This window comes from Aspergillus tubingensis (genome assembly GCF_013340325.1).
Source record: "Aspergillus tubingensis WU-2223L DNA, scaffold_8, whole genome shotgun sequence".
Classification (NCBI taxonomy): Eukaryota; Fungi; Ascomycota; class Eurotiomycetes; order Eurotiales; family Aspergillaceae; genus Aspergillus; species Aspergillus tubingensis.
In genome coordinates, this window is record NW_023336282.1 from 468,077 (window position 1) to 495,770 (window position 27,694).

General features: G+C 52.2%; 7 protein-coding genes across 7 annotated transcripts; 3 read left to right on the forward strand and 4 right to left on the reverse strand.

Annotated features, from left to right (window-relative positions):
- Positions 1-837: 837 nt before the first annotated feature.
- On the forward strand, positions 838-2,186 carry AtWU_06498 (uncharacterized protein; the record flags this gene model as incomplete). Its single annotated transcript, XM_035501607.1, has 2 exons — positions 838-956; positions 1,016-2,186. 2 exons carry the CDS (start codon positions 838-840, stop codon positions 2,184-2,186), a joined length of 1,290 nt encoding a protein of 429 aa, XP_035357500.1.
- Positions 2,187-2,888: 702 nt separating this feature from the next.
- Positions 2,889-4,631, reverse strand: AtWU_06499 (CwfJ domain protein; the record flags this gene model as incomplete). The annotated part of the gene is made up of 2 exons (XM_035501608.1): positions 2,889-4,566; positions 4,618-4,631. The coding sequence occupies 2 exons, from the start codon at positions 4,629-4,631 to the stop codon at positions 2,889-2,891; spliced, it is 1,692 nt and encodes a 563-aa protein (XP_035357501.1).
- Positions 4,632-5,121: 490 nt separating this feature from the next.
- On the forward strand, positions 5,122-12,954 carry AtWU_06500 (putative HEAT repeat protein (DRIM); the record flags this gene model as incomplete). The annotated part of the gene is made up of 1 exon (XM_035501609.1): positions 5,122-12,954. The coding sequence occupies one exon, from the start codon at positions 5,122-5,124 to the stop codon at positions 12,952-12,954; it is 7,833 nt and encodes a 2,610-aa protein (XP_035357502.1).
- Positions 12,955-13,251: 297 nt separating this feature from the next.
- AtWU_06501 (DNL-type zinc finger protein) lies at positions 13,252-13,827 on the reverse strand (the record flags this gene model as incomplete). The annotated part of the gene is made up of 1 exon (XM_035501610.1): positions 13,252-13,827. The coding sequence occupies one exon, from the start codon at positions 13,825-13,827 to the stop codon at positions 13,252-13,254; it is 576 nt and encodes a 191-aa protein (XP_035357503.1).
- Positions 13,828-14,261: 434 nt separating this feature from the next.
- Positions 14,262-16,980, forward strand: AtWU_06502 (cullin family protein; the record flags this gene model as incomplete). Its single annotated transcript, XM_035501611.1, has 4 exons — positions 14,262-14,303; positions 14,430-14,816; positions 14,884-16,757; positions 16,809-16,980. 4 exons carry the CDS (start codon positions 14,262-14,264, stop codon positions 16,978-16,980), a joined length of 2,475 nt encoding a protein of 824 aa, XP_035357504.1.
- Positions 16,981-17,426: 446 nt separating this feature from the next.
- Positions 17,427-18,342, reverse strand: sld5 (putative GINS DNA replication complex subunit Sld5; the record flags this gene model as incomplete). The annotated part of the gene is made up of 2 exons (XM_035501612.1): positions 17,427-18,077; positions 18,163-18,342. 2 exons carry the CDS (start codon positions 18,340-18,342, stop codon positions 17,427-17,429), a joined length of 831 nt encoding a protein of 276 aa, XP_035357505.1.
- Positions 18,343-19,431: 1,089 nt separating this feature from the next.
- On the reverse strand, positions 19,432-21,304 carry nimT (putative tyrosine protein phosphatase MIH1; the record flags this gene model as incomplete). Its single annotated transcript, XM_035501613.1, has 4 exons — positions 19,432-20,560; positions 20,625-20,844; positions 20,901-20,968; positions 21,051-21,304. The coding sequence occupies 4 exons, from the start codon at positions 21,302-21,304 to the stop codon at positions 19,432-19,434; spliced, it is 1,671 nt and encodes a 556-aa protein (XP_035357506.1).
- Between the last annotated feature and the right edge of the window lie 6,390 nt (positions 21,305-27,694).

Sequence of the window (27,694 nt, forward strand, 5' to 3'; positions counted from 1 at the left end):
CTGAGTTGAAGTGCCTGTTCTTCTCCTCCCCAGCCGAATTTAAATCAAATTAAACCCGCTGTTGCATCCCTCGTTTTCTTCTTGTTTGCCTTCTTTCGGTCGCCCTTCCCTACCCCATATCCCTTCCCTTCTTTTCGGCCTCAGGGACGAACTTTTTCATCCCTCACGACCAGAGTCTCTCCTTTGCTGGTGGTTCGAGGAGGTATCGCATCTGGCGACTTATTGTGTCCGCCTTGCAGATTCCCTGGCGATCTGCACATGATCCGATAAATCTATCCCAATTCCCCTGGGAGGCTGTGGCGGCGCACTGTTTCGCGGTCCGCACTACACACCCACCACCACTACCACCACCATCATTAATTTCCACATTCATTGCTTTTCTCTCGTCCATCTTCATCTGACGATTCGGATCTCTCTCTTTCATCCTCCCTGTTTTGGAGGAAGTCTCTCCTTTTTACAAGAATAGATTATCGCTATTTCTTGTGTCTCTCCTTGAATCAATTCCGATCGCCTGGTTGAGCACTTGCGCGCTCTCCTCTCCCTCCCTTCCCTCGGTGCGACTGTCGCGCAACGCCGCAAATTGAGCCACTCATTACGATACCAAATCAGTGTCAGAAGGCAAAGCCAGATGTGTCTCTGCTAACCGTTCATTAAACCAACTTACTTCGAAAACCGGATTGAAAGAAACTATCCCTTGGTGCACAGTCGCTTATCTCATACCGTGCATTTGTTGCATGAATACGCCCGCCGTGTGTCAGGAACACGCTCTATACCGTCTTTGGTCGGCTGTGGGACTCGAAGGATTTCCTGGTGGATCGCGCACGTCTTGCCAGGATAATGAGTCCGGTGGATAAGGCTTCCGTCCCCTTGTGGGCGAGGGATGTTGTGAGCGATCTCAAGTCCGACGCCAGTACGTTCACTAGTTGGGACAAGTGCATGTCCAAGGCTTACTGCAAGTGAGTTTCTGTTTCAATTGCTGCTTGTTGGATGCCTTCTGACTCAGACTACTACCTAGGTGGCCTGTTATCGTCGCTATCATCATCGCCGCGCTGATTGTCCTCTCCGTCATCGCCTGCGTGATCAATTGCCTGTGCTGTGGTGTGCAATGTTGCAAATGCTGTTGTGGATGTTGCTTCAAGTGCTGTCCGGGTTTCAAGAGAAAGAGGAACAAGCAAAAGTACTTGGACGACCAATATGATCAACCGCCCCCCATGCCTGCCATGCCGACCATGCCAGCACCTATGAACAACGCCTATCAGACACCCTACCAACCACAGGCACCGCCCGTGTACCGTGGAGCAGAGGTTGCTCGATTCGATACGCCGTCGAGTCCTGCGAACGGAAAGTTTGACGAGGATGCGTTGCCCGCCATGCCTACCTGGGAAAGTGCCGTGACAAAGAAGGTCGAGGATGAGAACCCCCACGCGGAATCACTCGAGATGAAGCCTCTGAGCAATGCGAACCAGGAGCCTCGTCGCATGCCCTCTGGAGCCCGGTCTGTTACGGGAGGCTACGGGGGCCCTCCACCGTTGAGAACTGGAACACCTGCTGCGCCATTGAGGACCGGAACGCCTGCTGCGCCAGGCGCATACCATGCTGAGCCTCGAGGATACGACGGATATGATGAACCGGACGCATATGGCTATCACGCGCCCGGCCCACGGTCGCCTCCGCCCGTTTCTCCATATGAGCACCAGCCTTACAGCGAGTATCCTCATGAGGACCGCTTCCATAACATGTCACCTGCTCCCACCTATACCACGCAACCGCAGTATATGCCTATGGACGCGACTCAGCCTCATCATGCACCTATGGATGGCATGCAGCCATACCAGATGCCCATGGACGGCATGCACCCGAACTATATGCCCCCAGAGCCTGCGCACCCGCACTACATGCCGCAGCATCAGATGCCTCCGGATACCGGCACGTACGGACAGCCGATGCCGATTAACAGGACCTTCTCTCCAGCTCCGACGCTCCACTCGGCTATGAATGCGCCTCGACCGGTCCCGTACCGCCAGCCTTCCCCCGGCTTCCAGGCACCGCCATACCGCAACATGTCCCCAGCGACTCCCACGTCGCCCCCTCCTCCGTTCTCTACGACCCCTGCGCCTCGCGAAGCCAATGAACCGGGCCGGCCCCCGAGTCTTTTGCAGAGCGGACGCAGGCCTACCAACTTTTAAGTTACCTTCGACTCACAGTAACCACAATACTATCAGCAATTGGTCTCGTGGCCAATGCTGGCCCTCCTGCATGTGCTTGGAACGCCCATTTATGGGAGCAGCGTGATGGACATATTGACACTCACGCGTCAAAGCAGGCTTCTAATCAAGCCTGCAAGTCCGAGCAAACCGCTCCAAGCCACATCGCAACAGCCAAATCTATTGGCTAGATCCGTGATGCCTTATCCGGCATCCCTTCGTTTCAAGAGCCCCTCTCGCTTCGTCACCAGGTGCCCTGGTGACTAGTACCCTTTCCTCTTCATACCGCTTGTACATATAGATTCTACCCTTCGTATCTCCGGCCCGCTATGACCCAACCAAACCGAACCCTTTTTGCATGATGTATGTTTTGAATCAAATGATAGACAGTATAACGAACGGCACCTGTCATGCCTGGATAGGGTTACCCGAGTGGCTTTATTAGAGTGATTCTTGAGAAAATACAAAACCGTTGATTCGGTCGTACCTCAAATTATATGCAGACTATTTTCCTTATTTATAATAAGTACTATGGAGTAATCCTCGATAGTATATGAAACCAAGCTCAGATCTCAGCTAAATATTCCATTGATATAATAGTACATAACACCACACAAATCCAATTCACCCACCTGAATGCCAAATTCTAGTAGTATATATTCTCGAGAAAATAGCAGTAGTTATCTACTCCAACGTAAAATCCCACTCCTTAAACGCCTCCTTAAAGGCCTCCGCATCCGCTTCCTCCTCCTGCACAGACTGCACATCATCCTTCCAATTAATGCGCTTCTCCAACCCCATCAACTTCGCCATGACTCTGCGTCCGAATTGAAGATCGAACCGGAAGTCCGGACTAAGAGGGAGGAGAAGCGTTTTCTCCTTACCTTTATCACCACCCTTCTCACCATCCTTTCCAGCCTCAGCCTCAGCTTCAGCAGCAGCCTGCGGGGGCTCCCAAATCCACACGCGGAAGAAGTCACCCGGTTCAGCGCTCTCATCACCATCATTAGGTTGAGATGGAGATTCGAATCTCGGATACTTCAGATTCTCGGCCTCGACTTTGAACGCGGCGTCGACGAGACCCCGGTGCACGAGATCAGCAGGCACAGGGAGGAATTGCCAGTGGATGTGGATACCGTTTCCGCGAGAGACTTCCCAGGTGACTGCGCCGAGGGAGTTATTTGCGCGGTGACGTAGCATGGAGTGCAGGGCGGAGCGGTAGCGGTGCATTTCGGCGTAGGTGGATTGTCTGGAGGTGGGGTCTGAGATGCTGGAGAGGGTGGGGGAGTGGGAGAAGGGGATGATGAGCATGTGGGAGGGGAAGTTGAGAGAGGAAGAGGCGAAGGTTTTGGAGGTGGGGAGGGGACCCTTTGCGGTGGTGAGGTAGGCTTCGTCGCCGATGGAGGTGATGAGGTGGGTTGCGATGTTGGGGTTGGAGAGGCAGAAGAAGCATTGGTCTGGGCCTGGAGGGGGTGCGCGAGCGCGTCTTTTGCGGGGACGGTTGTTGTCGTCGTCGTCGACGGCGAAGCGGTGGTAGGAGTCGCGTTGGGATTGGAGGGGTTTGCGTTTGGTGGGGATGGGGGCGAAGGGGGGTGCGGTTGTGCCCGTTGGGATGGTGAGGGCTGGGGGCGCTTTGGGGTCGAGGGTGAAGGCGTACATCCATTTGGTTTTGGTGGTTTTGCTGTAGGCGGCCAGACTGATGAAGCGGGTGAGGGGTTTGGCGTCCGGGTTGTCGGTGTCGGCGGTGGGGAGGTGGAAGAAGGGTTCACGCTCCCAGAAGAAGGCGCTGGAGGAGGAGAGGTGGTAGCGTGGTTTAAGGGTTGAGCAGAGGTCGGCGATGCATTGGACTTCTGTTGGAGGGGTGTCGGTGGTGTCGGGGAAGGGGGCTTTGGAGCCGGTGCGGATGTCCTTGGGCCATTGGTGGGTGATGAGGATGTCGGCTTGGTGGGCGCCGTAGAGGGCGCGGGCGTCGGATTCGGTGTAGGAGGGGTGGTATTTGTCGGAGGATTTGGACTCGGGGTCGAGTGTGCCTCCTAGAGAGACGAGGCGCACGCCTTCGGAGGTCTTGAGGGTGCCGCGGCGGCCCAGGAAGTAGAGGTTAGGGCAGACTTCGTCCTTGGATTCGATGGCCTCGATGATGCGCGTGGGGAGAGGACGACTGCCCAGGGTGAAATAGGTGGGGAGAGGCACGACAATGTTGCCTTGGAGCAGGGCGCTGATCTGCTCGAGTTCATGCTCTGTGGAGCAGTCGCCGAAGAGGTCGCCGACGATGATGGCGAAGGAGAAGTTTTGCTTGATATGCAGCTTGGAGAGCTTGGTGAAGACGTCTTGCAGCTCGCAGTTGACGTCTCCGATGACGACTCTGGAAGGGAGTTAGTAAAGTGCTCCGAAGAGTGAGTTGAGGTAGACTTACATCTTCGACGCCATGTTGGAGAAGGGAATATCACGGTTACTAGTACTATGATGCAAGAAGCAGCTTTAACATATTAGGGTGAGATATTCGAATTGTGTCTGTCGCTGCAACTGGTATATGTCAGGGTCAAGATATGGTAGAAAACTCCCTGATAGAAGTCTAAAGAGATCCAAAGATGTATGCCAATGCGCGTTTGCTCCACCAACTGATGCTATTGAACGAGGAATATTCGAGTTATGCCGAAATCGCCAAAAATGGATTCGAGGAGCTTGGGCCACATGCATGGCACGTGATGCGTACCTAACCTGATGTGGCTAGCACATACGCTGCATAAGGCCGGGCGGTGAGCTAATCTCCGCACCGGAACAAGGTTGCCGCGGCCCCGATGAATTTTTTTGTCTATACTATTACACAGGCAGAGAGGAGAGTCGGAGATATCCACCCCTTGACTTTTGACTAATTATTGTAACGACGCTGCTCGTGTCGTCGCCATCATATTACAAGATGGTCGCAGCGTCGTCGTCTTCGCGGGCTAAGCCCGTGAAGCGCGTGAAGGGTGGCACAGAGACGACCAAGTCGCATCGATTCGAGCCGTTTTCCCAGCGTGTCGCAAAGTTGAAGATCGACCCCATCCATCGTGTGCGCCGACCCAGCTTTGGGGAAGAAGCCGATGAGACCTCGTCCTACTTCCGGTCGGCCTTCGAGCACTGGGTCGAGTTGAATTTGTCGGATAATTTCGTCCACTTTGTCCGCAAGGTGAACCCGCTGTGCGAGAGTTTGGCCCAGATTCTGTACCACGAGGACAAGATTATGAGCCTGCTGGTGGAATTCATTGAGAAGAGGGACAGTTTGTCGATGGAGCCGCTGCTGGGTCTTATGGCCCAGTTCGCAAGGGATTTGGGCGTCAGGTTTGAGAAGCATTTCGCGACGGCGGTCACTCTGGTGGCGTCCGTTGCCGCAAGCCATTCCGATGTCGAGGTCGTCGAGTGGTCCTTCAGCTGTTTGGCCTGGATCTTCAAGTTCCTTTCCCGGCTTTTGGTGCCCGATCTTAGACAGCTTCTTGGTATCATGACGCCGTACCTCGGAAAAGAGCGCCAAAAGTCGTTTGTTGCCCGCTTCGCCGCCGAGTCCATGTCCTTCCTTATCCGCAAGGCCGGCCTCGTCTATTACAAAAATGCAACTCCCCTCCAGCGCGCCGTGTCCTTCCTACTTGATGACCTACGCCAGGCTGCCGAAGACGGAAACAATGTGGAGATGTATAAGGAAGGTCTCATGGCGATGTTTGCCGACGCCATCAAGGGTGTCAAGTACGGCATTCACTCCAACGGAGCCGACATTCTCAGCTGTATCTTGGACCATATCTCAACCGGCGACGATTTACGGAGCAGTCTGGGACTGGACGTTGCTAGCGGAGTTGTGATCAACATCATCCATTGCACTACACCCGACACCTTCGAGCCGATTCTTGATCTCATCAAAACGTATATCGAAAAGAACTGCCGTAAAGGGGAGAAGCAGCACGCCAATGCATGCTGCCGGCTGATTTTCCTGTGTATTGCTACTCGCAAGGGAACCAGGGTCAAGAACTGGAAGCCCGTTCATCAGACACTGCTCCTTTTGCTCCAGAACGCTGCAGGTGCGTCTAGTGCATACGCCGAAGCCACCCCACAGCTTCTTACCGCAGTCGCCTATGCGCTACAAGTTTCTCCTATGGATGAGATGCTGCCATTCATGCGCTCGATCATGGACGCTGTGAGCAAGGACGAACTTTCGACGCACTTCCTCGGTTTCTGTGCCACATTTTCGGAATGGGGACCGGAGAGATTCCACAGTGTTGTCCTTCCTTATTTCCAAAAGTTTGTCAATAATTCATGGCAAGATCACGAGCACGACCTTTGCCTGGCATTGCTCCGGCTGAACCAGGCTGGTTGCATCACGTCTGAGGTCTCCAAGCCTGGCTACATCACTTGTCCTGCTTCCTGGAAATCCCGGGTCAAAGACACCTTCAGCAAGTCTGACCACAATGATACTGAAGTTACTCTACTCAGCGCATACGCCAAACTCCCCAGCGCCTTGTCGCTTTCAGCGGAACCGTCTCTCATACCCGAAATGACCAGCACTCTTCATAGGCATCTTGTTCGCGTATTAAAGCAGAAGAATCCTGATACATCCGCTACAACCAAGCTTTTCTTGGGCCAAGGGTTCAAGACTTATGTGGACCTTGCGACGACTGCTAACGAACTCGACAAGACTCTCTGGGACCGTATTAGCAAGGTCGCGGCGCAATACTCTCGCCTCCCGGTCTTCCTCCAGGCCACGTTAGACTACATCTCAGCGTGCAATAAGGATATCGACATTAAGGGCTCAGCCATCGAAGAATTTGCGGAAGTCTTAATCTCCAATCTTAGCGGTCCCTCCCACAAGCTGCGGTTGTTGTCCTTGAGGATTTTGCGTGAACTCATCTTGGCTTCTGGAGAAGACGCTGAACTTGTCTCTCTGGCAATCGAAATCGAGGAGAGCCCGTTGACCTTGCAGAGCGCTAGGGTTCTGGCAATGCATGTGCGCAAGCTTGCACTGGCTTACCCGCAGGTCGTTTCGCGCAGATGGATGGCTAGACTGCTCCCCAATTTCTGCTTTGGTTTGTTGTCCAAGAAGATGGCGCCTCTGTGGGACGATGCTGCTGCTGCCATGAAGTCGATGTGCGAAAACCCCGAGGGCGAAAAGATAGTTTCAGACTTGGCATTCCAGTGGCTCCATGAGAGAGGGTCGGGCGACGCAACGACAGATGCGGAGGAGGAGGACCCCGAGTCCTATGTCGGAGGACACTACACTTGCTCCAATGCAGCCAAAATTGAAGACATTTCTTCTAAATACTTCGAAAACCCGGAGAGTCCGGCTACGACTTTGGCTGAAGGATTTGAGAAGGACCACACCTTCACCGGCGTCATTCCGGCATCGCCGAGGACACAGGCTTTGCGTGTTCTCAATGCCGTACCGAACATTGCTGAGAAGAAGTCTCGCCAGGTTATTCCATTGTTCCTTTCTTGGGCTCTGCGTGACGAGGAAGATGTTCCTACTGGTGGTGATTCTGACACTGCTGACTCCTATATTCCATGGGGCTTCCATGATCGGCTGTCTTTCCTCGCTCTCCTTGGAAAATTCATTAACCCTCGTGTGCTGTACAAGGCACCAGAGGTCCATGAAGCCCTCATGGGCTTGCTGTGCCACGGTAACTCTGAGATCCAAAAATCTGCACTCAAAGCTCTTTTCACCTGGAAGTCTGCGAGCATCACCCCTTACCAAGAGAATCTTCTGAACATTCTGGATGAGTCACGTTTCAAGGATGAGCTCTCTGTATTCGTCCGTATCGGGGGTGACGATAATCTGATCGAAGAAGCCCACCGGGTCGAGCTTGTTCCTGTTCTCCTCCGGCTTCTGTATGGTCGCATGATCTCGAAGGCTGGTGCAAGCTCTGGCCAGGCAGGCCAAGCCGGCCGCAGAAAGGCTGTCCTCAGAACTTTGTCGCAGCTGCCTGATAAGGAATTCGAGATCTTCATGCAGGTTTCTTTCGGAGCACTTGGAGAACTTGATTTGGTCCAGGACAACCAGGTCAATCAACAAGCTTTCGAACAAGAACTTGTCAGCCCTAGACGCCAGACTGGTTTGTTGAAGATGATTGAAACCGTTTTCGAGACGCTTCAAAGCCGGATGGTCCCTTACGCAGAGAAGTCTATGCAGGTTGTTCTTTACTGTCTCGTTCGGGCATGCCGCGAGATTGAAAAGGACCAGGCACCCGCTGCCGATTCACCAGAGGGTCGTTTGTTAACCGTTTTGCGCAATATTCGACACACATGTATCCGTTGTCTGGAGCTTATCTTCTCCAACACCCAAGATCAGGATTGGTCGCCCTACGTGCGCATAATCTATGAGGACGTGATTAACCCCAGGCTCGAGAACTTTGCAACCGAAACGGCTCAGGGTGTATCAGGTCTCCTCAAGTTGTTCCATGTCTGGGCCTCTGCTCCTAAGTCATCATTCTACCTTGTCCAATACAACGATGCTCTGCTGAAGAAGGTCGTGGACTGCCTGGGTGTGGATTCGGCCCGTGATGAAGTCAAGGTTTTTGTCATGGACGAGATCTTAGTGCCCCTGATCAATCTCTCAACTGGCAAGGAGCTTCAAGAGCAGGAGAAGATGAGCGATATCCCTGCCGACGAAATTCGGTCCGAGGTCTTGTCGCCTTATATCGAGCACACTTTGTCTCATCTTGGCAGGCTCCTCAAGCGCGGTCCTTCCCGGCCCCTCCTGATTTCTGGCGTACAGACCCTGTCTCTGCTCGCACCGTGCGTTGAGTCCTCGGAGGAGACAACTAGTCTTATCAGCATCACTACTTATCTACTCCGTCAGCCTCCAGACCGCGTCTCTCCGAGAACCAAGTCTGGCCTGCTAAAATCTTTGGAACATTTCTTGCCTCTCTTTAACCCGCAGGAGGATGCTAATCTGTCCCAAGAAGTGTTCGAAGCAGTGTCGTCGATGTTCGATTATTTCAGGGACAATGCCAACAGAGAAGTTTTGGCCCGTGTCTTTACTGCTTTCGCCAAACGCGATGAGGAGCTTGTTCATGTCGCTGCCCTTTGCGAGGACCTCAACTCCATGTCTACTAAGAGACTCGAGGTGGACTATGACCGCCGTCTGTCAGCTTTCAGGGAAGTGAATGAGAACCTGTGGGAGAAGCTCAATGCCAAGCAATGGCGGCCTCTTCTCTACAACATGCTGTACCAGGTTAAGGATGAGGAGGAACTCTCGATTCGGTCAAGCGCTTCGTTTGGATTGCGTCGATTCATGGAACGGGCAGTTCTCAATGATGTTGAGGCTTTTGAGCCTCTGGTGGCAGACGTCTTATTTCCTGCTCTGCAGAGCGGCGTTCGCCAGAAGTCTGAGCTCATTCGATCCGAGTTCATCACTGCCCTTGGTTACTTTGTCAAGCTGAACCCAGAGCGTCCTAATGTTCAGGATATGCACGTCTTGCTTGTCGGTGACGATGAAGAAGCGTCTTTCTTCAACAATGTTCTCCACATTCAGCAGCATCGTCGTCTGCGGGCGCTTCGCCGTCTTGCCAGCGAGGCGGCCAAAGGAAACATCCAGGCTTCGAACATCAGCACGATCTTCATTCCCCTCAATGAGCACTTTGTCTTTGATGAGGAAGCCGACGAGGCTACTCATAACCTCATCGCGGAAGCTGTAACAACTATCGGAGCCCTTGCAGAATGGCTGGATTGGAACCAGTTCAGGGCTATCTTCCGGAGATACCGCGGTTACATGCAGAGCAAGTCCGACATGGAGAAGAACATCATTAGACTCCTGGGCAAGATGGCTGATGCCTTGACCAATGCCATGAACCAGCATACGACGATCAAAGCGGCGGCCAAGGATGGAATGGATGGGCTCGAGACCTCTAGCCCTGTTTCTACACTTGCTCGGTCTATCCCATCTGTGGCCAAGGTTGCTACTGAGCTGACCACAAACTTTACCCCCTTCTTGACGGATTTCATCCACCACAAGAACGAGACACAGATGAGTCTGCGTCTACCCGCTTCGGTCACAACGATCAAGCTGCTCAAGTTGTTGCCCGAGGACGATATGTCCATCCGTCTCCCACCTGTCCTCTTGGATGTATGCAGTATCCTCAAGAGTCGTACCCAGGAAACTCGGGACACTGCTCGGAAGACCCTGAACGACATTGCCCTTTTGCTGGGCCCATCGTACTTCGGCTACATCCTGAAAGAGCTTCGAACTACTCTCACGAAGGGTTACCAGCTTCACGTTTTGTCATTCACAGTCCACTCAATGCTCGTGGCGACGACAGATGATTTCCAGCAGGGTGACCTGGATTACTGCTTGCCTGACTTGAGTGCTATTGTCATGGATGACACGTTTGGCACAGTTGGCCAGGAGAAGGAAGCCGAGGAATACGTGAGTAAGATGAAGGAAGTCAAGAGCAGCAAGAGTTTCGACTCCATGGAGCTTCTCGCGAAGAACTCCACAGTGCTTAATCTGGCTAACCTGGTTCGGCCGCTTCAATCGCTTCTTCGAGAGAAGCTTACCTCCAACATTGTGAGAAAGGTCGACGAGCTCTTGCGGAGAATTGGTGTTGGTCTTTTGAGAAACCCTGGTGTTGAAAGCCGCGATATCCTTGTCTTCTGTTATGAAGTCGTCAAGGAGACGTACAGTGCACCGGCTCAGGTCAAGGCACAGGCCCCCAAGTCTCAACAGGCCGAGAACCTGGAGATCGACCTACGCGGGTCCAAGCGGGGCGAGAAGAAGGGCACTACTTCTTCCTACATCCACAAGTTGACGCGCTTCTCTCTTGATGTTCTGCGTGCAATTTTGAGCAAGTTCGGCTCCCTGCTTACGCCGGCTAATCTAAAGGGATTCATTCCAATCATCGGCGATTCGCTAGTACAGGCACACGAAGAAGTGAAGATCTCGGCTCTCCGTCTCTTGTCAACCATCATCAAGCTCCCGATCCCCGAGCTTGACAGCAACTCTCACGTCTATTTCACCGAAGCAGTCAAGGTGATCAAGGAGGCCCCGAGTACGAACACGGAGGCTGCGCAGGCATCTTTGAAGTTGGTCTCGGCTATGCTCCGTGAGAGAAAGAGCACCAAGCTCAGAGACGGACATCTTGCATACCTTCTTCAACGAGTTACTGCCGACATCGAAGAGCCTGACCGCCAAGGTGTCACCTTCAACTTCATCCGGGCTGTTATGGCAAGGAAGTTCGTGGTTCCTGAAGTGTACGAACTGATGGATAGCATCGCTACCATGATGGTTACGAACCAGACTCGTGCTGCCCGGGACCTTGCTCGTGGTACCTACATTCACTTCTTGATCGAATACCCGCAAGCCAAGAATCGCTGGACCAAACAACTCAGCTTCCTCGCCAAGAACTTGGATTACAAGCACCAGGACGGTCGCCAATCAGTCATGGAGGCAATTCACATGCTGCTGTCTAAGACTGGAGACGAGCTGGCGCAAGACATTGTCAGTACCTTCTTCCTTCCGGTGGTCATGGTGATGGCGAATGACGACGCGCCTGAGTGCAGGGAAATGGCGGGTACCCTACTGGGAGAGCTTTACACTAGGGCAGACAGGGAGCAGATGAAGGCCATGCTCACGCCTCTTCATTCTTGGCTGGAGCAAACGGACAACATGCTTCTCACCAGTACCGGTCTACAGGCTATGAGAATTTACTTCGAAGTGGAAGGCACTGAAAAGGACAATGAGGCTCGCTTCGTCGTAGATGTGCTCCTGGCCATCATGCAACCTGTCCTCAAGGCCGAGGAGACTGAAAACTGGCAAGCCCTTTACTTCTCCCTTCAGCTCTACACCAAGCTTTGCAAGTCTGTACCGGCAATCGCGCTGGCCAAGGAGCGCACCAAGCTCTGGGCCGCTATCCGTGAATGCCTGTTTTACCCTCACGCCTGGGTCAAGACCTGCGCAGCGAATCTCGTCGGCACATGGCTTGCGGACCTGGCCAAGAACAATGCTGCAAATGGATATGGTTCAATCCCATTGGCTGGTTCCATGGGATTGTCGCTTGACAAGGACGCCATGCTGCAGCTGATCCGTGCCAGTTTGCGCTCTCTTCGCACCCCGGCAGTCAGCGAGGAGCTCGCCATGCAGTCGGTTCGCAACATTATTTTCCTCGGCCGGTGCTGCGCTCAGAACGGCCTTGAATTCGCCAAGACCGGCAACAAGGAACTTGACTCGGACGCTAGCGATAGCGAGGATGAGGCGGAGGACGAGGCTGGACGCCAAACTGGCGCCACGAAGACGGCCATTCACTACATCTTCGAGCAGACATCTTCCATCCTGCGCAGAGAGCTGCTTACCACGCGGGCTGAATCTTTGATTCCGAAGACCGCTTCCATCGGTCTTTTTGCCTCGCTCTGCCGCCATCTCGAAGTTGAACAGATCCGTGACTCCCTGCCCGTCATCCTCCTCCCTCTGCAGCACATGACGGATACCAGTATCCCAGCTCCTCGCTCCTCAGACGAGGTCTTCCGAGAGACCTACAAGGGCCTGGTCTCCAACTGCCACGAGGTCCTGGACATCCTGCAGAAGAAGCTTGGAACGACCGAGTACGTGCAGATCATGGCGCAAGTGCACGATTCCATCAAGGAGAGACGTGAAGACAGACGTGTCAAGCGACGGATCGAAGCCGTCACCGAACCAGAGCGCTACGAGAAGGACAAGAGACGGCGGAACGACCGCAAGCGCGAAAAGAGAAAGGAGAAGGGAGCGGAGCATCGCAGCAAGAGACGCGGTTGGTAGTGGAATAGCGTTGCATGTTGCATATACATGGTTTGTTTATACCAAAATCGCACGGCGTTGGGAGAATAGGAGATCGATCATGTTTGAGATGAGCTGTCTATCTATCGTACATATGTTCTTTTGTCTTCACTTCATCTTCCACCTCCATCTATAAAAGTACAATGTATATCCCAAGAGCAGAGTGTACATACTCCAATTCCAATGATGATTGATATCAACCCCAACCAGGACGCCAAACGCTCATCAACTTTTCCAAACCCCAAATACAATGCATAGCCGAGTCAACAACGTAGTAGTCTAAGCCGACTTGCCCTCCTCCCCTTCACCCTCACCCTCCTTCTTATTAACACTCCCATCATCCCAGAACTCCATATCGCCATCCACATACCCACGGGTCAACTTATCGCCCTGCCGGGCCAAGATATCCTCAAGGGTACTCTTCTTATCGAAGAAGATATTCAAATGATCGGCAATGACATGACGAGCATCGCAGGACGGGCACTTGATCAGCACGGTACCGCGGTGGTATCCGTGCTTGGACATGCGGTGTGAGGAACGTTCTCCGCATGGCTTGCAGGTGAATGTGATTTGGTATGCGGGCTCCTGTTCGCGGCGGAGACGGTTCTGTTCTTCATTCTGGGCTTCGGTGGATGCGTCGGCGGAGCGGTCCGTAAGAGGCTTTGCTGAGGAGGAGTTGAGTCTGGTGGTTGTGAGGTGTGTAGTGACCCGTGGAGAGTAGAGTGTTGGTGTTTGGCGATGGAGGAGCTGAGTGAATGGCCGGGAGGATGTTTGAGAGGCGCGGGTGATGGTAGCGCGGGGGAGAGAGGACTGAAGAAAGCGGAGACCGCGGGGGAGGGAGGTGAATGGACGCATAGTGTATAGTTGTATGTGATTAGTGAATAGATGAGGAATTAGTAGGTATATTTAAGGAGATGAAGATGAGAGTTGATGAACTGAAGAATCCGAGAGAAGTACTCCGTTCAAATGACGGAGGAAAGCCGGAGTTTGCGCCGGAAATTTGTTGTTCCAGCTCGGGCCTCCGCGGTCTCGCCGTCTTGTGTTACTTCTCCCTCTTCCTCTTGCCATCCCCTCGACCGTGAAGGAGGCGATGATTCGATGAGTGTGACGAAGCTCTCTATTGTTATACTGGTGGACCTTAGGATTATAAACCGATAACTTAGCTGTCCGTCTGGCTGCATTGTTTGAGCGTCCGAATACGTCACTGTTCTGTGCGGCGAGCATTGCCCCGCGCATCAGAGCTGTCAATCATTTGTCGAACTGGATGATATTTGCTGGAGTTTGCAAATATGTCTTTACGCGCGAGGAATAAGATCCGTGCTCCGCGCAGGGTAGGTTTTCTTCTTCATTTACATTCTTCTATGACCTAAAGCTTGTGGTGTTCTTCCCGGGGCAAAGTTCCGTTCGATAACGAAATTGGGTTCAGTTAATCGGTATGCTAACGAGAGCAACATCAGGGCATGGCAGGGAGCAAAACCAACGATTTCGAAACGATTTGGGCGGAGCTATCTAGCTCGCTGAAGAAGATCCACACTAAAGATGCCTCGGCTTTGTCGTTCGAGGAAATATATCGCAAGTCCTACAATATCGTCCTGGGTATGCGTGGAACGGAATTGTACGAACGAATTCAACAACTGGAACGTGATTGGTTAGATACGGAAGTCCACAAGTTGGTGACCGGGGCCATCTCTCCGAGTCTGCTGCTGGCGAAGCAACTGGTAGATGCGCAAGACCAAGCCAATGAGAGGCGAGATGCAGGAGAGCGATTTCTGGCAGTGCTCAAGGAAGCTTGGGAAGATCATCAGCTATGTATGAAGATGATCACGGATGTGCTTATGTATATGGTAAGTGTACCATCCTCCTTCATCTGCACTGAATCCGCGTTAACTGAAGGATAATCTCATCCATCAGGACCGTGTTATGTCGACGGACCACCGAAAGCCATCCATTTATGTGGCATCAATGGCGTTGTTTCGAGACCATGTGCTTCGCGCCCCTATTCGACCGGACACCACGACGAGCGTATACGATGTATTGGAGTCGACCGTGCTATTCATGCTACAACTGGAACGGTCTGGGCATATTATCGACAGGCCTTTGATCAGACACTGCGTGTATATGCTGGAGGGGCTTTACGAGACTATTACAGAGGAGGAATCATCGAAATTGTACCTCACTGTCTTTGAGCCGGCATTCTTGGAAGCCAGCAAGAAATTCTACCAGGCTGAAGGTCGGCGATTGCTGGAGACCGGTGATGCTGCAACCTTTTGCAAGGTCGCCACAGAGCGTCTCTCGGAAGAGACTGAAAGGTGTATTGACACGCTGTCATCACTCTCAAAGACGAAGATCAAGGATGTCCTCGATAATGAACTGATAAAGAAGAACATCGCCGAGGTGGTCAATCTCGAGGGTACCGGTGTTAGAACCATGCTGGACAATGATCGCATCGATAATCTACGAAGCGTTTACGTGCTCAGCGCGAGAGTCGACAGCAAGAAGACCCCTTTGACTACTGCCGTGCAGAGGCGGATCGTCGAGATGGGCAAGGAAATCAATGCCTCTGCAATTGCATCGCAAGTCTCGGCCATTGCTGCAGGCAAGAAGCCGGAACCTGGTGAAAAGAAGCCAGCAGAGAAACCGGTGAACCAGCAGACGGTGGCTGCCATCAAATGGGTGGACGATATCCTGCGTCTGAAGCAGAAGTTTGACAACATCTGGGAGAATGCATTCGAGTCTGATCAAGTCCTGCAGAGCGCGATAACCAGCAGCTTCTCGGAGTTCATCAACTTGTCTCAAGGTGGAGACTCGCGCAGTTCCGAATACCTCTCCCTATTTTTCGACGAGAATCTGAAGAAGGGCATCAAGGGCAAGACAGATGCCGAGATTGACACTTTGCTGGACAACGGAATCACACTGCTGCGTTACATCAAAGACAAGGACATGTTCGAGGCATACTACAAGAAACATCTCTCTCGTCGTCTGCTGATGAAGCGCTCCGTGAGCATGGATGCCGAGCGGCAGATGATCTCTAAAATGAAGATGGAAGTGGGCAACCAGTTCACACAGCGCCTGGAATCTATGTTCAAGGATATGACCATCTCTGAGGATCTGACATCGAGCTACAAGGAACACATGCGACAGTCCAGCGACCCCGACCAAAAGCGGATTGAATTGGACATCAACGTGCTCACCAGTACGATGTGGCCCATGGAGATCATGTCCAACGCGAGAAATGACGAGGTTCAACTACCCCCTATCCTTCCCAAGGAGGTCGACAGCGTCAAGCAAAGCTTCGAACAGTTCTACCTTGGCAAGCACAATGGCCGCAAGCTGTCGTGGCAAGCCAGCATGGGCACGGCTGATATCCGCGCCACCTTCCAACGAGCCAACGGCAAGGTCCAACGACACGAACTCAATGTCTCTACCTACGCTATGATCATTCTACTGCTTTTCAACGATGTGCCCGCGGGCGAGTCTCTCACCTACACCGAGATCCAAGAACGCACTCGTATCCCTGACCACGATCTCATCCGAAACTTGCAGTCCTTGGCCGTCGCACCCAAGACCCGTGTCCTGAAGAAAGATCCCATGAGCAAGGACGTCAAGCCCACAGACAAGTTCGTCTTCAACAACGAGTTCCAAAGTCCATTCATGAAGGTCCGGATCGGCGTTGTTAGCGGCAGTGCCAACAAGGTCGAGAACCAAGACCAGCGCAAGGAGACAGAAAAGAAGATGAGTGAGGAGCGCGGAGCCAGCATCGAGGCTGCCATTGTCAGAATCATGAAGTATGCACTCTCCTTATACATGCTAGCGACCCACCACTAACAATGCCACAGACAACGAAAAACACTTATCCACTCGCAACTCATGACCGAGGTGCTCTCTCAGCTATCCGCACGATTCGTCCCAGACGTCAACATGATCAAGAAGCGCATTGAGAGCTTGATTGATCGCGAATATCTCGAGCGAGTGGAAGAGGATCCACCTACATACGGATACGTGGCGTAGCCAATATTACCCTCTGATGGTTTTTGATTCATTTTCCCGGTTGTTTCCTTTTGTTTCATCGGTGGCGTTGAGCGTACTGAGCATGAATGGTCTTGGACTTGAGCGGCGATGGCGCACGGTATGGACACGGAATGAAAGCGTTTCAGCCTACATAGATGTTGGTTGTTTTATTAACTTGATGCGGATGTTTTACACTGGTGGCGGTGGTGCATCAGGACGAGCGAAGTGATATGCAGTGATGAGTGATGCAATGATGATGATTGATACTGAGACTGTGCAGCGCTCAAATTACTCATGAACGTAAAACAAGCGTAGCATCCACTCCCATCAGATAGTAAAAAGAAAACAGGTATATGCAATATGCAAAGGTATAATCCCTCACCCAACGCCTCAAATGCAATCCCCCTCCCCCAACTCATCTCCCACCTCATCCTCAAAAATCAACCCTACAAAACCTCAACCTCCCCCCTCCCCCAAGCCCCCCTAACCCCCTCCCACCTAACCGCCCAAACCTCCCCCATCCTCAACACCGTCCCCTCGACCTCCACCTCAACCCCATCACCAGGGGGCACCACAACCCTAACCTCCTCAACAAGACACCTCACAAAAACAACCTCCTTCCCATCGGGTCCCTGAACCATACTAGTCCCGCCCGCATTATCATCCAACCTCCTCAATTGCGGGGGGAAAGAATTCAAAAACGACGCTCCATAATGACCCGCCAGTAGCGTCTGATGCGCATGCAGAAACGTCACCTCCTCTTTCGACAGCGGAGATATATCATCTTCTGTACCGTCGTCTGTGAGTGTTGGTGGCTCGGGGATAGAGTCCTCGGGTCTGGAGGAATCCGTCTGCGATTGTTGCGATTGAGGTTGTTGTGTGGTGGGACGGGAGATGAGAAGTAGGTAGTGCATGCTATGCGCTGTGAGCTTTGATAGGCGTTGGCGGAGGAGAGAGCGGATTAGGTATTGGGTTCGAGAGAGGTCGGATTGGAGGATGGAAAGGGTGAGATTTGTTGTTGCTGCGGAGGTGGAGGAGGTTTGGTGGTGTGTTATTGGGTCGGTGGAGGAGGCGGCGAGGTCTTCGATGGATTCGATCTTTTGTTTTATATGTATGTGTTAGTAGGTGGGTGTATGGGGGAAGGAGGAATATGGGGTAGGAATAGATGGTTTTGGGGGATACCTGTCGTCTGACGCGCTCCATCATGCGCTCCATTAAGGATGTCGGCCATGGGAGGAGCTCGGGGACGGCGCGCTCGGCGACCCAGAAGCGCGTGAGTAATTGGTGGTCGAGGGCGGTGGATTCCGGGGTGGATGTGTCTGCCGTGCGGTCGACGGAGGCGAGGATGTCGTCGATGTCCATTGTCGAGCAATCAATGTTTTGTGGTTTTGGTTTTGGTGGTGGTGATGGATGGTGAGGGGAAGATTTGCGGCGGAGGAGCAGCGCGATGGACGGAATGGGTGGGTTGTGGGTAGCGGAGCGGAGGTGCGACAGGCCGCGATTTCATTGGGTCCGCTGCGGAGGTACATCGCTGCCGCTGCTTCGCCTACTATTACTTGTAATTCCTCTACGAGATGTTTACGAGTGTAGTCACGTATTTGAAAGTTCATCTCATCATTGTCCAACATAGGAAATTAGTCCTTTAACCTCCAATCCCCCCATACATTATAGTCGGGCCAGTAGCCGACCAGGTTCGTGGTTTATGTATGTACACCTGCACGAACATTCTCTTCACAGGCAAGCTCTGGCTTCTTCATGCCAGATCTTGTCTTCCAATAGTGAGCGTGCATGTCAAGATTATCTCCTGAGTGAGCCGTATGCCGATATGTACTGTGTGGACGGCGTGTAGCGTGGCACTCCCGTAGCTTTATACAGGAGCTCGGGGTGGATGATTAAACGACGGTAGAGGGTAATAGGAAATTAGTCGCAGAAAGAAATGCCAGCTGGCGAGGTATCATAAGTCGATCACGAATGTGTCGAAGATCAAAGTGGTCGTCAAAAACATAGGAAATAAAATCCGAAGGGAGTGGTCGGATAGCAAGGAAATGGGGTCGAACTCGGTCGAAAGGTGAGGTGCAGGTCGCGAGAAGCGATAAGTCGTCTCCAAATCGTAAAGCCAAAGGTACTCCAGTAAGTCAAACCAATCGTCATCAGAATGGCCGTCTAATAACCGCACCAACCCCAATTGATAGGAAAGAAACCCAAGCAAACGAATGGTGTGGGATGCAGTGAGACAGTCCAAGCCACTGCTATCCCAATGCAGAACGCTGACGCCAATACCCAGAAACTCACTAGGAGCAATTGACCTGCAGTGGTCAAACTGTATCTGAATGTCGAACGACAGGTAAAAGAAATCCAAAGGAAGGCCCGTAAGGTGGTAGCAATTGGCAACACATCATGATACCCATAGATCACGGCGTGTGCCAGGTACAGTTAAGGAAATATTCCAACTCAGTAGGAAAGCATACGTCGGCCGGAGAAGCGTCCAGATGCCGGACTCTCGGCGAATGGGGAGCCGAGAAACCGGTTGCGGTCACCAGCGTTGTTGCGACACCTCCCCGTGGGACTGTCTTCCATCTGAGGAGAGTGCTGACCAAAGGCAAACGTCTGCGCTCGGTTGAGCTTGGACCTCTGCTTGACCTTCCCGAGGCCACGCTCGCAGGCAAACTCGTGTTCCTTGGCGCTCATCTCGACATAATTCTGTGGATAGCATAATGTCCGGTGCTCCGCAAAGAATGCACTGTAGCCACCCTCCAGAATGTACATGTCGGGATAGCTAAGGTGCGGGTATTGATCCACGTTATAGGCACGATCCTTATGGCGGATATACTTCGCCATAATCGGGGCCCGGTGGGCGGAATATTCACAATGAAAGACCAAGGCCGTCCGCGGCTTTGGGCTTGCGAAGAGTTCGGCGGCCAGAAAGTCCTTGTCGTTGTAGTTCACGGCTCCGGTGATGTGCCCGCCCTCGTACTCATACTCGAAGCGGCAGTCGACGACCATGATATTATCGAAACGATCATTGTACTTGCCATCCAGGAGCTCCACGAGGATACTCTTATCGATGCGAGGCAGTGTATCGGCCTGGTCCTCAGAAAAGGTGTGAGGGAGCTGCAGGCTCGGGGTTCCTTCAATGTCGGGGATCGACGGAAGTGGTGCATTTGTAGTATAGTTAGCCTCTTTATCGACAACAATATCCTCCGGGTGCTCAAACATGCTCAGCGAGCGTCGGCACTGTTTCCGAGGGCGCGTCATCGGGTGGGAATTTTTGCGGATCGAAGCCGCCGTGGGCGAGCCATTGCCGCGGACATGGCTCCCACTGCTTCCAAGTTGGGGTCTCAGTCGGGGATTGATCAGGATTCCGCTGGAGTGACGACTCAATGATGGCCGTTCCCGCTGTGGTGACTCGTTGAACATGTCCTCCAGTGATGCAGATGCGCTCAGCGATGTTTTCCCTCCTTTGCTCTGGAACTTGAATGGTGGTGCCTGGCTCTCCGGGGCGGGTTTGGTCATGCCCAGCTGAAATGTCTGGGCTTTGCTCCTGGCTAAACTTGGCCGCAAGAAGGTCGGACGTCTTCTCCTACAGACACAAATGCAATTAGATCCACATCGCCCAAAGTCACGTCCAAGCACTTCTCTCTTACTCTTGCAGGCTATCCTTTTGCTGGACGAGGGGCGATTCCTCGAGGGGGCTAGCGGCGGCAGACATCATCGGAGTATCCATTGTAGAATCCAGGCTAGGCGAGTCAAGTTCGGCTTCGTTCAGAAGGCCGAATGCCGGCTTATGCGGTAACGGGGACATTTCCATGATATCCATGGCGGGAGCAGGCGAGGACGCGGGCAGTGGAGGTGTGGTCATAGACTCTGCTCTACAGTTAAGCAATGCACCCTCTTATGACCTCAATTGGGAGTCCTCTTACCACACCGGTTACTATTCCCGAGCAGACTCGCAGTGAACAAAGACCGCCGGGGCGTAGTCAGCTGCGGACTAATTTTGGGGTGTTAGTGAATCCCTTCATGGTTGGACCAGACATTCGGAACAAAGACCCGAAGCCAACGGCAGAACGAACCTTTGATCAATGTGAAAATTTTGAGACAGATCCGCGGCGAGGCTAGCCGTGGGAGACGAGCCTCGAACGGGTTTCACATTAAAATAGTCCCCATGTCCTTTCTTCATGGAGAGGTCTTTGAAGTTGAAATTCTTGTGGCCCAGTCCACGCATTGGACTGAAAGAAGTATAGGATGTCGGTGCATCTGCACGAAAGCAATGCCCAAACATCACCGAGGGGGGCTGCATGGCAGCCAACGGGGACGAATGTTCCATTCTTGCCGGAGAATGGTAGTCTTCCGCTCTCTCTGGTATTCCACGCCCAAAAAAAAAGTCGACGACCAAGAGAAGCAATAGCTAGTAGCCAAGAAACAGACGACAGATACGGTGCGGACTATATCTATCCGGCATACACTACACGGCAGATGTGGTACAATCGTAGTCGTAGTCGTCGTAGTCTATCCAGCTCCTTGCACTCCTCCTAGTATATCCCGACTTGTCTCAGATCCCGAACCTTCGCAGAATGTAATGACGGCTTCGAGAAGTCTTTAACTGACCAGTCCGAAACCGCACTACTCGGTGACGAAGCCGTCGGTTTAGAGTGACATAGCTGGGTTGTCCAGTGGGGGGGATCAAGGTGATTTCGGGAAGGGTATGGGTTGGAACAGGAAGCAGGTCGGACGGGCAAGATGGCTAGACAGAGAACCGCAGACCAGATCAGCAAAGGCACATCCTCACAGCGAAGAATTAGGGGGACGGGATGGTTGCAGATAGGCCATAGATATGGTACGCTAATGCAGTCGGGGGAAAGTTACCGAAGAGAAGAGGACTGAATGCGGGACTGGGCCTGGGCGAAGCTCACACGACGGAGCATGGGAATGAGGAGCAGGGGAAAGAAGCTCTTAAGAAGAAGGTGGAGAGCAGACGTTTAAGAGCTAGCTAGGGAGAGAGAAAGAAGGAAGAGAAAGAAAAAAGGTCTGGAGAAAGTGAAGCTGAAGGGATGCCCTTGTTGCAATGGCAACGCAAAAGTGGGGAGGGATCTCCAGATGCTCTGCGCAGAGCTTAAGCGACGATGGGTTAGGCTGTGTCAGAAAACCAATGTCGAACCGGTTTGGTCCATGACCGCATTAAAGGATTTGACCCTTCAGAAAAAAACCCAGGCAAGACACCGCCTGCTCTTTTGCTTGGTTGCTTGGTTGCTGGCTGTCTCTGCAAGGCCTGGCTAGTTTCCTATTGAGGAGTAGATTGACTCTTTCATTCTTGGAGAAGGGATTGATTGATTTCTTTCTGTTCTGGTTTGGCCGGAGAATAGAAGCGACTGACGACTATGTTACTTGCTCCTAACTAAACTATCTGGTATTCCCGAATAGCCGCCCTAGTATCCAAATCGGGCTCTACTTACTTTGATTAATTTGTGAGTAGATTTTCCTCTTTTCTCTTCAATTTTATTTCCCTTCTTTTTTTACTTCCTCTCCGGGCGCATATTGAATTTTGCAGTGACAGCTGTAGGTACCTTCCAACATACATACATTAGATACGCATACCAAGGAAGATTTATTTCCTTGTTCGGGAAGGAAAGGTACCAATACCATACAGTTATGTACGTTGTATGTATATGTAGTATGGGTATGGGTATGGGTATGTGTATGTATGTAAGTACGGAGTATAGAAGTTGTCGAGTGACCTTCCAGAGTCAGTCATAGTCATCTCCAGAGTAAGTAGGTACCCGGACTGGGACTAGTCCAGCCAGGCTAGGGCTCTGGGCGCCCCTCGTTGCCGGGACTCCCTTGCCGCCAGCACCAGCGCTAGCCGCTGCTCAGCAACCCCCCGCCTATCAGCGTCCTTACTGCCTCACCCGCTCACTATCGTCTTAGTAGTCCTCTACCAATCTCGGCGGGCTGGCTGAAAAAAAATGGTCCATGATGGATCGTGCCTGTCTCACGGAACAAGTGAGAGAGAGGAGAAAAAAGGGTACCGGAGTACTGTTCTTTCGGCCTTCTTTTCTTTCCATTACTAACTCAACTGCGGAGGCAAATTATGGGTCCCCATCTTTGTATTTCGTTTTTTGACAGGTTTCACCTATGTAACAAACTCGCCGAATATTGCTGTAGAAACCGTTGGTTCCAAATTTGCTTTTTTTTTCCCTTTTTCCTTTCATTTTTCGCTCTGCATAGTACAGCGAGGTATTACTTCGGGACACACAAGACAAGACTCAATTTCTCTGCTAAGCGCCGTGTCAGTTCTCTTTCCGACCAAGGCTGACTATTACTTAGTATTCGATGGTTCATTCCTCCAATTACAATCCTGGCTTAGACTCACTCCCTGGCTAGGTCAATCAATTAATCTAGGTCCAGCTCAATGCCTCCGACGGAAATAGATGGACGAACTAACACCCACTTGGGAAAGTCCTAGGTCGTGGTAGGTATGGGTAGGTAATTAGGTATGCGATCACCCCAGGCATCTTTTCAAACTATCTACCTAGTATGGAGTACACTGTCCTGGGATATTTTTTTTCGGCCGATCGACCAGTCAAAGCAGCAAGTGGACGGGATAAAAATCTGAAATCCGATCAATAATATTATCTTCCCGTGTGTGCCGTTCGATTTTTTCTGCGTTCGACTCTATACATCATTCCCGAGAACCAAAAAGAGAGATCGAGTCTAATAGAATCTCCACTTGGGCTCCACTGAGTCGGAAAAAAGAGCTTGTCCGGTATCATTTCTCAGGAACGGGGTTTCCATGGTATAATTGCGAACCTTGACTAGCAAGTAGAGCTGTCATACATACGTAAAGCTTCAATCACCTGGTAACTACCAGGTATCTACCGCCAGTCGACTGACCATGCCATGAGGTATTGCTCTACATCAAGACTTGCCAAAATCGAACCATTCCCGCCATGTTCTTGCTCCAAAGTCATGTATCACAGACCAAACCCACATACCGGCTGATTAGATCATCGTTGCCTTCACAGGCACACCTCGTCTCCGATCGGAAAAATGGCCGGCTTTGCCGGATTGAGTAATGCCAGAGCAACTGGACAACTGGAGGCCTCAGATCCGAGCATGCCACGCGCTTAACTTCCATCCAGTAGTGAAGCCAATTTCTGCAGGAGATTCTTCTTCGGCCTCCGCCGTGACCAGCGTGGAGGAAGTATGCCACTATCAGATCCACCTAGATTTTGTGCAACTCCAGCATCTCTCTTCTTTGGCAGATCTTCATAAGAGGGACAGCATTCAGGTATTTCTTCTGACGGACAGCTTGACTGCTTCGGACACACGGCACACACACACAGTAATCGGGCTTCAGGGCAGCAAAAGATCTGATGATGGTCCCTCCAGACTGGATTTTTCGCAACCCCTCTTGCGCACAGTCTTCATGGTGGTCCGTTCTTCACACTCACATCATTCCCTTACGTTGGCCCTCACTCTGCCCACATTCCTGCAGACTTTGGCTAGGGATATCCTCCCTTTCTTTCAACAACCATCTCAGGAAGGTGCTTTGATAGCAAGCCGTGTGGGATCTTATCGCTGCTCTCGACAGTGGCTTTCCAACAAGGAGCAATTGCGCCAGCAGAGAGCTCCGTCCATGTCTACGCCGTGAGGCTGAGGCCGTCTAGCTTACGGCTCTAGACCTAGCCGGGTGTGGGGATCAATGTACACTCCAGCTGAAGCAGGATTTCCTGTCGCACCCGAGAGGCTGACGACGTCACTTTGGCTGATACACTCCTTCTCCGCCACAACGAGGGGCCAAACGGCATTCTGGAGTCATGCAATCCCCGAGCCAGTTATGGGGAGTATAGCTCTCCACCCATTCGGGTTCAATCTCCTCGATCTCTATGATATTGCCTGGAAGCTAGTGCTGCCTCGTGGGCCATGAAAATAGCTCGATCGAATAAGAGAGGGGCCCTCCTCGCTGTTACTATTACACCGCCACGGATAGCGAGATCGGTAAGCTCCTGCGAGCAGCGATCGCATCATTGACCACTCACAATGATCATTTTTTCGTCGTCCCAAGGCCAGAGGCCCCTCACCTGTGAGACACCGGACGGTCCCAATGATGATCCCTTCCCTCGCTCCGAACGTATTAGCGCTAGAGCTCATGAGGGTCCCGATTGAGCAACAACAATCATCCCCCTTGAGCGAAGACACCCGGAAAATGCGGCTCACCCGCGGTGTCTACGCGCCAGGAAGGGCGCTAGCCCCAAGAACTATCAGAAGCAATATCGCTAGAGTGACAGTCGGTTCCGCCTTTATTGAGGGCGGGTGGGTAGGCATTGTACAGAGTACGTTCAAGGCGACATCACTTTTAAGGGTATTAAATTAGATGATTGACTGACGCGGGAGAGGGGGGGAGTTCTTGTGCGGCTGAAGGATCTACTGAGTGTCTATTTGTTTGATTATAGGCGCCGGGAACTGATCTGGACCGTCGCCCGCGTGAAAAGCGAGCCGTGCTAAGCCGGTTAGTGTTCCTTTTCCTACTTACCTCGGATCTTTCGGTGGAGTAGTCGGGGATGTTGACGGGCTTCTCCGTCACCTGAGCGGCCATGACATGCACTGTTATCTGTCGGCCAGGCAGCCCAGACACGTCCGCGGACCGGGCATCAGCGTCGGGCGCTCTTGTAAGTGTCAACAATCCCTGCTAGTGGTCCGCGTCAAAATGGTCCAGTATCAGCAACAGCCTTGGCAGGCCAGCAGGAAGCGCTGCTGCGGGGTTTCAAGTGGTGATGGGGCCCCTGATTGGGCTAATCCTGCAGCTTTAAGTGCTCGTGCTCCAGAAAGGCTGTCTGCAACTTTATTTAGATACGGTGAATGGGGGGGATGATGCTATCTTCTCCCTTCCCCTCCCCTCTTGTCCCCTCCGTTCGGACTGGAGTGCTCCCAACTTGCTTTCCCAGATCTGCCTGTCTGGAATCGCGTCGATTGGAGGGAACCAGTCGTGATGTCACATGGAGGGGAAAGTCTTGCATGAAACCTTCTCTCATCCTTCCCTTCCCGCACCCTCCGGTATCTGCATGTCACCACTGTAACTGTATGTGCGTATGTATGCGCTGGCACACCACCCACACCCACACCCACACGGTCGGAGGGGAAATAATCCTGGTTCGTGATGAGTCCTGCAGATGGCCCGGCTGGCATTGTTTATCACTTTCCGTTCTGGCTTCTGCTGTAAACAATAACAATGGTGGTGAACCGTGGAACCCCGGAGTCTCCCCTCCCCCGACGACGCGACCGGCAGAGCGTGGTCCCGTGACTTGACCCCGATGCGACCATCCCCCCGTACCCAGTAATAACTCCATGACATCACCGAGATTTCTCCCTTCTTTGTCCATCGCTGCTCGCCTTGCTTGTCCCTTTCTTGTCGCCCTTCCTTGCTCCCCCCTTCCCAACCCTTCTCCATGGCTCCCTATTCTGGTCAATAACAACTGATTCGGGCCAGTCCCAAATTTGTGCCCAAGGCGAGATTCCCCTTTCACCTCTTTGATGCCTTATTTTGTCCATCCCACCTGCAATGGTGCTGGGACCCGTAACTAGTGAGTCTAGATACGATCGGGGAAGCGATCTGCAGAACTATCGCCTAGTGACCCAGATCTTCATCCTCTGGCCATGTGTTCTCGTTCACACTGTAAACAACTGGCCTGTTGTTGTCTCCTAGATCCGATCTCGCAGTGTAGTTTGAAGGGCATATTCGACGTGCAAATGACTATTTGATTTTCTACCATAGACATGAGCTTAGAAAAGCTTATTTCAAACAGGAGCGCATTAGCCACACTCACTGGCGCTTATCCCCAAGTGCATATCTGGGGATGTTACCGAGGACTGCATGTAGGCGCGAGATATCGTCTACTCCCTAATTAGATGGCCTTATCTTAAGATCTCCTGAGTTTCACCATGCAAGCAGGGCTATCTAGGTATCCGGGGTGAACATCACGACCCCAGTAATATCAAGATAATATCGATCGCATATGCATATACTTGCCCCTTCTTTAGGAGCATAGCACCCTTGCCAACGGCGACATCTCTTACCCCATACAACCCTGTTGGATGAGTAGTTATCAATCAATAACCCACTCCTACCAATGTATCCTCCAATACTATCCACCACCCCCAGCACCACACAACACAGGGGTGAAAGGTTATCTAGGAGAATAAAGACAAGATATCGGGTCAATAATCCGCACGATAACCCCCTGCAAGTCTATCTAGCATATCCTCACCTTTACCGTTTCGGCACATCCATGATCGCCATTCCTGGGCCCCAGCCACCCACATCCAAACTAATACCTATCTATCCCCTTCCCAGCCCTACCATTACGATTCCAACCTTTATCATAAGGTTTTTTCCTTTCGTAGCTTAGTCCCAATTATCTACACGAAATTCCCCGTTTCTTCGAAGGATATCTCCTGCAGGTACGCCAGGTACCAATTAAACATACATGCACCCATGCGCCACCCCTTGCATCGGTATGTAGCTAGCTAGCTATATGGGCCATCCACCCCGCATGTATACAGGATAAGCTTCTCCCTCTGGGATTGAGTTTAGTGTTTCTAGGAGGATGGAATTAGTGCTGCTCTTTTAGTAGTAGTAGCTCTAGTTCACGCTATGGCACACATACCCTGCTATGGTTTAGTAGAGTTAGTATGGACTGAAGTCTTTCGCCATGTTTCT